The sequence below is a fragment of the Nicotiana tabacum genome, chromosome 5 (genome assembly GCF_000715075.1).
Source record: "Nicotiana tabacum cultivar K326 chromosome 5, ASM71507v2, whole genome shotgun sequence".
In the NCBI taxonomy this organism is placed as follows: Eukaryota; Viridiplantae; Streptophyta; class Magnoliopsida; order Solanales; family Solanaceae; genus Nicotiana; species Nicotiana tabacum.
Window position 1 is genome coordinate 93,878,223 of NC_134084.1, and position 9,446 is coordinate 93,887,668.

At 34.6% G+C, this 9,446-nt stretch overlaps 1 protein-coding gene and 1 long non-coding RNA gene across 2 annotated transcripts; one reads left to right on the plus strand and one right to left on the minus strand.

The window, feature by feature from the left end:
• The first annotated feature begins 293 nt into the window (after nt 1-293).
• Nucleotides 294-1,087, plus strand: LOC107770577 (uncharacterized). Its single transcript, XR_001644640.2, has 3 exons — nt 294-434; nt 667-751; nt 906-1,087. It is a non-coding gene; the product is annotated as an uncharacterized LOC107770577 (long non-coding RNA).
• Nucleotides 1,088-3,987: 2,900 nt separating this feature from the next.
• On the minus strand, nt 3,988-9,014 carry LOC107770574 (AUGMIN subunit 1). The gene is made up of 6 exons (XM_016589894.2): nt 8,499-9,014; nt 7,880-8,012; nt 7,663-7,797; nt 7,343-7,466; nt 4,418-4,555; nt 3,988-4,336 (listed from the first exon to the last, which is right to left on the minus strand). The coding sequence occupies exons 1-6, from the start codon at nt 8,764-8,766 to the stop codon at nt 4,229-4,231; spliced, it is 906 nt and encodes a 301-aa protein (XP_016445380.1). The 5' UTR covers nt 8,767-9,014; the 3' UTR covers nt 3,988-4,228.
• Between the last annotated feature and the right edge of the window lie 432 nt (nt 9,015-9,446).

Sequence of the window (9,446 nt, forward strand, 5' to 3'; positions counted from 1 at the left end):
TCATACCCACTTTATTTTCATTCTTTTTCCCTTTTTTCCATTTTAACCATTTGGGCTTCTTTATGCGTAATAAATATTCTCCAAAGAAATGACGCCATTCCCACACGATTAAACAACAAATTCGATTCGCTTATTCTTGAAAAACACATTTATGTGGGTAAATTAACATTCTATTTACCCTATGGATTGTCAAGAAAACAGAACATCTAGACAAGTCTTAAGGAGAACTTCCCTTTTGCTTCTTGTCCATACAACTGAAATTGTATAAATAGATGGTAGTATTTGCAAATAGAAACAAGTGCACATTGCATCCAATCAATTGATTGTAACTTAACATATACACTTTTGTCCCACATTTTTATCTTTTCTTGGCCTTTGTTTTTCATCTTTCAAGATGCAAAAGCAAGAAAACCAAGTAAACCAACATCCTCCAGGTATGTATTTCTTCCCCCACAACCCCTCCCCATATAGAGGCAGATCTAAGACGGTTCAGTGGTTCAGTTGAATCCATTACTTTCAACTCGAACTATAAAACACGTAAAAATAACATTTAAAACATATATACATAATATGATAATAATATCATACTCATTACAAACTGATTTTGAATTCTGTATTCGCCTATGCTCATGCTAGACTCACTTCTTTTTTTGTTTTTGATTAAAGGCTATCCCGCCGAATTTACTCCAAATAAGAACAAGAAGAAGATGAAGGGCCGGCCAAGAGGAGAAAGAGTACTCCTGGAAGGATGGTAAGTTTGTTAAGTCATCAAAATTTCTGCAAATTAAATATGGTTTCAACAGGCAGAGATATAGTTATCAGCTAAGAAAATCAAGTCTACAGAATTCTCTTAATAATTTCTATAATATCCTGAACTTAACTAATCTTGCCTTTGTTTTGTGCAGCCTCTTTGCACTATGCTGCTGCTGGCTATGTGAAGCTTGTTTTGACTAAACGTTTGGAATATAACTAATCTAAAGGAGTCAACTGGTGTTGGTTTATTCAACTAACTAATGATGCAATATATATGTACTCCTATGTGACACTTTATCATGTAAACCAAATATGTTTTTAGGGTCTTTATATTGACGCAGCACATATATTTCTTGGTTTAATGAAGAATAAAGTACTTTGTTTATGAGAACATGGCTGCACCTAAATATGAAGTGCAGTTTCACTAAGAAAACTAAAATATGTTAAGAAAATGAGTAGCACCCGAAATCATTCAGTAATATTTTGAAAGAATATAACTCAACATATTAAAAGAATATTCTGGAAGTAAAGAGTAAAAGCTAACAGTGTGTTACAGCACCTGTGTATGCGTGTTCCCTCTGTCTATATAAATCAATTACACCAAATAAAAATCGCAGAATTATTCTTTCACTTAACATGCTAAAAAAAAAAAAAAAAAAATTGAACTTAGGTGACTCAAGACGAAAAAGAAGTCGATATTACTGAATTACCATATCAGTATGAGTAATCTCAGATAAGAGTTGCTATTACAACTCCCCCAAAAGGAAAAGACTTGTATTTTGGACACAATCACAGTTCACATACATACCTTCAGTTAAACTTTACAAGTTTATGGCTTGTATCAACATTATGATTAATTTATTACCTCCATATTTCTATATCATCATTACAAGCTAGGAGTATCCAATCGTGATCTGTATCCTGGTACTGAATACGAGAAGTTCCAATCTTCAACCTTATTTTCCAGTTGTGCAAACTGTGTGATGAAAACTAAGTTGATGTATTCCCCAGGTCCATATCATTGTTGCAGTTTCTCCATTTTGCAAAGCAGAAACAGGTGGACTTCTTGGAACAGCACTTGCTCATATTTTGGGGGTCTGTGCCAGGAACTCGTTTACTCAATTTATCATTTGGCATTTCAGTTACAAACTCTATCAGCTGTAATGGCAAGTCACGATTGATAATTTTCTTCAAGTTGGTTGAAGAGTTTGAACCAAAACCAGACATAGGATCTAGTGCCCTACCCACGAAGTAGGAGTAGATGTGTTCTCAACCTTGCTTTAAGTAATGCAATATCAAATTCTGGCCCTTGCTGCATGGGCACACTGTTTTTTGACCCAATTCCTATAAAAATGTTTTGTACTAAATCCTTAATTGGTTTTTTGGTAATAATTGGCTAAACTTGCCACTAGATCAAAGCATTAATCCTGATTTTGTTTAATCTTCAGATTTACAGTAGTAGCCTCATATCAGTACGTAGATTTTATCATATATTTGACTGGAATGACAGTAAACATAATAAAACATCCATATATATATAAAAGCATGTTGTAGTTCACAGCAAGACCTCGGTAATACTTAGTTTGATTAGTTAAGAAACTCTGGCAATTTTGTCTTAAAGACACGTCCAGGAAGCCCAATGCATCCATCATCTGTAGCGCGCAGCAATAGAGTAAGAATACATCAAGAACTCGTCCTAATAGCCGTACAATGTTTCGGACTTGAAAACTAGAGGTTATAACAGAAAAGGTAAATACCGACCCTTTTAAGTTTTAAAGGAAAAACAAAAAGCAATTGACAAAAAGGTTACGTTGATGAGATATATATTATTATGCAATTCCACTACTAGTAGGCCAAAATGCTATGTTTGGGGTCAATTTCCATAACTACAGATTGTGATAGTATATTGCCTGACATTATTGAGGCATCAAACGCACCATTTTTCACAGCTTTTAATGCAAACTTTCTATTTTCAAGTGTGGCATAGGTTTGTGTCCCCATATCATTGTTTTGCATATCCTTACTGAGATCATGTCCTTGCCTGAATTTGCCTCTCAAACATTAAAAATATAGATGTAATAAAAAGATGCATAAAATTTCCATATTAATGCCCGTTAACCATCAATCCTGGTATATGTAGAAATATCTCATAATTCAGTATTTCAGTCTATCCTCTTGACAGATATGAGAAATATTCCACCTTTTATTACATTTGCGTAGACAAAATTAAGTAAATAAAAGTGCATTTTCTCTAAAAGCTTATATTTCTAATAAGGTTAGTCATACATTTCAATATGGTATCAGTTCAATGTTAACATAATTAAGTAAATAAAAGTGTGATATCTCTAATAGATTAAGCTTTTACATAAGTCGGCAGGCAATCCAAGTTTCAGACAGTTAAAAGTCAATTATTCAGAAAATATTAAGGCCACACCAAATTCCAAAGCAATATAAAGTAAGGAGAGCTAGGATGGAGGTTGAAATAACAGTCCAGATAATAAAGATTTATTGGAGATTCTATAAGATAATCTTTTTCTTCTTCTACCATTACAAATTCTTGAATTTGTACTTGCTCTATTCCTTGTTCTTCTCCCATTTTTCAAAGATATTATATAGCTTTGGTGGAAGTGGTGGTGAAGGAGGGGAGGAAGGATTTAGTTGTTAGGACAGGATAATTTGATGCTGAAACTATAAACTCAAGAGTCAAACCTTGATTTTGCTCATTATTATTCTTACTTTAAATCGAAATTATAAACTCAAGAGTCAATCCTAGATGTTACTCATTATTATTCTTACTTTAAATCGAGAAATGAATGGGGAATGCCTTAATTTAACATTATTTCTGTTTGTTGCGTCCTAACCATTTCATCGTTGGATATGCGACAATCAAATGTTAACCAGAATTTCTCTGATTAGGTAACTTTCGTTTTGTTTTCTTGGACTGAGACAAAATGATATATCAATTCCTTTCATTCATATCAACTGAGAAATCAGTAGAATAACAAGATGCAGTATCCCTTTACTGTTCCTGTCTTTATAATAAGAACCAATTACCTTCTTTTTCTGATAAGTTAATAAGAACCAATTACATAAGTAGTATACAACTTCGTCTCCTTTGAAACTGATATTCACTTTTAAGGCAAGTTTGTGATATATAAAAGAAAACAAGAGATACACACACACACACACACAAATGAAAATGAAAATGGAGGGGAAAATAAGAACAGTATCTCTCTGCCAAGGATATAAGCTTTGCAAGCTTCTTTTCTATTCAAATTACACAAATCATTATGAGTCAATTTTAAGAGTTTCTTAGTCTTGAGAATACACTGTCAGGGACATACAGAAAGGTCAACATAGCACAAGCGTTAAAAGAGAATTAATCACAATCTCAATTACCCAAACGTTTAATATGTAAGGCACTAAAACCCCAAGTGAAGGAAAAATGAAATGTTTGCAGAAAAGCAATTCTACGTCACTCTGACGAGGCAAGAGCTGACTGCAACACATCTTCAAGATACTTCTCAGCAGCAGCATACTGCCTTTTCTTGTCCTCAATTGCCAACGCTGCCAAGGCTTTATCCTGCAGATGGATGTCTCAAAGTCAAGAGCATAATCTAGTTGAGAAGAATAATGGAATTCATGTCATGTTTAGAATAATTACAGGAGGCAAGTCTTGGTAGCTTCTCAGAGTATCAAGAATTGGTTTTGTCTTCTTCTCCAAGTCCTTCTTATGCTCTGCCATCTCAACCAATACCCCATGACTAATCTCTGGCGTGTAACCAACACGATTAAGCACTGCCTGCATCCAAAGACCTTTTAACATCCACTTCACAGTTTCAGGTATACATGAGTACAAAATTATGATCAAGTGCCCGGTATAAATTCAGATCAATCAAGTTTCTAGCTTGTTAAGCCAAAAGGACCCGCTCCTGTCGATGGGCAGAGCATCAAATAAATTATGTTTCACAGCAGAAGTTCTCTTGTGACAGAAGATGAAAGATGAACATTGCTGCTCCACGGAACAATAATTTGAGCCCATTAAGCAATTCATCTGGTTCTACAAGTGCTCCTGACTCATCGTAATTATCCCAATGTGCACACATTATCCAGTGCTCTGTCGTAATCCCTATTTAGGGACTTAGTTTACGAGCTGCAGTTGCATTTTGTAATTCTTTCTATCTGCAAAAATTTTGTTTACAAGACCTAGAACCGTTTATCATCTGTAATTAGACTCTGCAGAGTTTTTGGATTACGTGTTCTCACCATGTTTCTGTAGTGCTATCTCCATTTCCTCTTATATCCCTTATATACAACTAAATGATAGGCACCCGTTTCAAAGCCCCAAAAAAAGAGGCAGCTGTATTTCGGACATGAGCTATAGTCCAACCTTAAAGACAACATCTAAAAAAAACCATGCACACACCAAATTTAGTACTTTGGGTCTTCTATCCATGGTGGGTGTGGGAAGTGTGTGGATGTAGGTATGAAGCAAGTAGCATGATAAGGTTTGACAGTAGACTGTTCTTTTTCTTTTATAATTGTGGAGTCTGAGCCAGCTTGTGCACACCTCGACTAATTCACCGGACACCTGTTATCTCCCACCAGCATAGGTACAAGGTAACTCTATCCACCAAGGCTTAGAGAAAATCAGAGAATATCTTCAAAACAGAGGGATAAAAAACCAAGTGTTACTACATAACAACCAAATGTTTTTAAGAACCTGAATGACTTGCAAAATTTCCTAACCTGCACATTGTGATGCTATTACCCTCCAATCTACTAGATAGTTGCATGATATTAAGATCTTAAACAAGTGCCCCAATATAAATTCGGACAGAAAAATATACAACACTAGTAGCATTAGCTCTATTCTTTCCCACATGACTTCCAACTTCCCATTGACCATCTAACCAAGTTTCATATAACTTCCGCTCTTCCATTCCATGTGTAAAGTCCTTTTTCTTTCTCCTATAAGGTCCGCAACAACTTTCAATGACTCAACTACTTTTTCAGTGTTTTTGAGAGCGCGACGCGCAAAAAAGCGACAGGGGCTCGCCTCGCTTCAAAAGCAAAGCGCACGCTTCATTGAAGTGAAGCGCAATTCTTAAAATGTATATAATAATTAATTTATAAACTGAAATACACATTAAAAAAATCAAATAAACTAAAATATAACATATATATATATAATAATAGAAAATCAAATAAACTGAAAAATATAACACATATATATAATAAGTAATTTTATAAACTAAAATACATATTAAAATTAAGAAGAATAAAAGGGGGGGAAAACATGTATAATAATAATTAATTTTATAAACTGAAATACATATAAAATTAATCAAATAAACTGAAAATATAACATATATATAATAATTAATTTTATAAACTGAAATACACATTAGAAAATCAAATAAACTGAAAAATATAACACATATATATAATAAGTAATTTTATAAACTAAAATACATATTAAAATTAAGAAGAATAAAAGGGGGGGAAAAAAGAAAACAGCGCCTGCCCTAGCTGTGCAGACGCTGGACGAGAAAAAGTGAAGAGAAGAAGAAGAAGAAGGAAGAAAGAAGGAAAAAGAAAGAAAAAAAAGAGCAGACACTGGACGGGAACAAGAAGAAGAAAGGAGAAGAAGAATAATTACCTGGAAACCCTAGTTTTGTCGATGAATAAGAGAGAAGGGGTCTCTATTTTGTCGAGCAATTACAAAAGCGAGCTTAGGGGTCTGTTTTGTATAATTTACAAACAGACCCAAAAAAAAAATTAAAAAGGGCCCAGCTGTGATTTTTTAACAGAAGCGATCGCTTTATCACTTCTGTCGCTTTGTCGATTTGTCCATTGAAGTGTGCGCTTCACACGGTCGAGTTGCCACTCTATGGGAAAAGCGATGTCTTGTCGCTTCGCGTTGCTTTGCACTTAAAGAGACAAAGCGATCGCTTTTCCAAACACTGCTTTTTCACTCACATTTGTCCAACACTGGGGAGAAACGGGGGGTTAGATTTCAAGTTACAGATAGCACAGCCCTATAGGCCTTTCACCAATCCCCACATGCAGCCAACTCAAGGCTTTAACCTAGCCAAGAACCTCCATTTAGCAGGAGAATTGAAGAGAAACAGCGCAGGACGATTTTGTCATCATCAGAAAATAGTGCCAAAAAATCTCTTATCTCTGTTGGCACAGAAGAATAGAAATAAAATAAGACAGACTCACTCATAAGTCAAAATGGTGCAGACTATCATCTTGAGGATATTGAATCTTTTCTATTTAGAGAAAAATTTGCATCAAACTTCTTCACAAAGTATATATAACTTAAGAGATGTGAAATTCATACACACGCACATGTATAAATTCCACCGACACTAGCAAATGTTTAAAAGTATGTGCCATGAAAACCAAGAAACTTTAAGCCCTAGAACCACAAGATTGCAGGATATACTACTTCAAAAGAAGATGTCCTCATAACAGCTCAATATATACTAAATTTTATAACACCACCTTGTCCTTTAACTTGGAACAGAAAATGAAGTCCTCAAATTCACAGCAATAATATTCAAGACAAAAATAAGCTTACCTTGTAATAACCATATTCTTGCAAATACTGCCGCTCTTTCGACTCCATAATTGCCAAGTTTGTTTTCCAGTTTTCCATTTGTGCTTGGCAAGGAGCAATATCATCTTCAAGCTGTGAAAGTGTTCTGCTAAAACACAGACAGTTAAGAGAAGAAAGGACAACATTGCTTAACTGAAAGGCTCAGAATTTCTTTATGCCACGGGAAGTATTTATTTCTTGAAACAACATAACAAACGAACATAGTGCCATGAACAAAACTACTACCACATTCAGCAGGAGTTATTTCATGACGAGCAAGAGAGACATGACTAAAAATTCACCTTTTCAAATAAGTCAATCTTGCTATTGCTTTCCGAGTGTATTCAAGAAGGACTTTTGATTCCTGCTGCACTTTAGCTCTCTTCTCTTCTACTGCTGTTTTCCGTAAAGAAAGATCTGCCACCGCAACAAGAAAACTACAATGTTTTTGTCTAGTCAGTACAAACAAAATTAAAAGCAAGAATTTAAAAAATTAATTAGGGAAAAAATGTGACCGACCTACTTAATTCAGTATCTCGAATATCCAACAAATTTGCAACCTTTGCAAGAACATGTGCAGATGAAACCACATTAGAAGGTAAACTCTCTTGAGCCAATCCCACACTCTCCAGTATCTCTCTCATCCTTGCAGCTGCAATCACAAACACACAATCAGCTCACTCGGATAAGAACCTCAATTTTCAACCAAGGGTGTGTTTGGTATGGAGGAAAATATTTTTCAAAATTTCCGTGTTTGGTTGGCTTAAATGTTTGGAAAAATATTCTAATTATGAACACATTTTCCTCTAAATTTTAGGATAATGACTTCCCTAGCAAGAGAAGGGAAAACATTTGCCATAAGTCTGTAACTCTCAAATGGATAGTTTCAATCCTCCCACCACCTCGCCCAACCTCCACCTCCCTCACCCCTTGAACCCCTCTTCGCCCGCACACCCAACAACTCCCAAACCCACCCCTCCAACCCATCCCCCAACTCTCCATAGGGTCGCATAGTTTATATATAAATGCTCTTAGGATAACATTTTCTGCTTACTTACCAAACACCAAAAAATAAGAAAGAAAACCACTTATTTCTAGGAAATCATCTATTAGGAAAACATTAAACTGAAAATATGACCTTGGGACCTGTACTCAGCTGCCTTTTGACGGTAATCATTGGCAACAATAACTGCAGCTTGAGTTTTGGCTTGTGATAGAGTGGCAATCTTGTGTAATTCAGCGATACTTCTAGGAGTATACTCAAAATCAGGGACATCTTTACCCACAGCGTCAAATTGGGAAGTAAGCCAAGATTTCACTTCAGCAATTCGATTTGCATCAAAACCACTACTTTTTGATGCTTCTGTAGTACCAGAAGGGTCAAGTCCCCCGCCTATATCACTCATCTCTATAATATTGGAAAAGAAGATTACAAAAACCTAGGGCGCTGCATTGTAGAGAAAGATATTCAAAGGAGAATGAGCGATTCTCTGGAGGCTTGAAGCTTTAATTGTTATCGTTGAAATAGTGAGGCCAAGAGAGTGGTTGATCGATTCAGGAATATAAATCGTCAATTTGAATTTGGAAATATGAGGGGAGAGTTTTCGAGAACTGAGAGGAAAGGTGTCTCTGGGACTAAATGCAGAAAGAGAAAGCAATTTCGGGCATTTGCGTAAAATAAACTTAAGTTTTTAAAAAAAGCTTTTTTTTTAACTTCTTTAAACTAGTACACTTTGTATTATAATACGCCGAGGCGGTCAATATTAAAAAATAATAATTATTTTAAATTATAATTTATCTTTTTAGTATATTACATTGTGTTGTGTTAAAAGAATTTTAACTGGCATTTTACTTCTCAATATAATAAGTATATCATTAACTAAACTATATGAAATTAAAGAAAAACAAATTATATAGTCATCATATAACATTTTTGTTTCTTATTTTTCTTTATTATAAAATTAGGAGGTACTTAGTACTATACATTTATTAATGGAGTATAACTTTTATTAACTTATCAATTGACTTAATATTTTGATACACTTCTCTTTTAATATAACAAAGATATATATTTTCTTATTCTGAA

Coding starts and splice junctions, on each gene's coding strand:
- LOC107770574 (XM_016589894.2), bottom strand. CDS start 8,766: ATGAGTGATATAGGCGGGGGACTTGACCCTTCTGGTACTACAGAAGCA. Junction 7,798..7,879: donor CGAGATACTGAATTAAGTAG/GTCGGTCACATT, acceptor AAAACATTGTAG/TTTTCTTGTTGCGGTGGCAG. Junction 7,467..7,662: donor AGATTGACTTATTTGAAAAG/GTGAATTTTTAG, acceptor GTGTTTTAGCAG/AACACTTTCACAGCTTGAAG.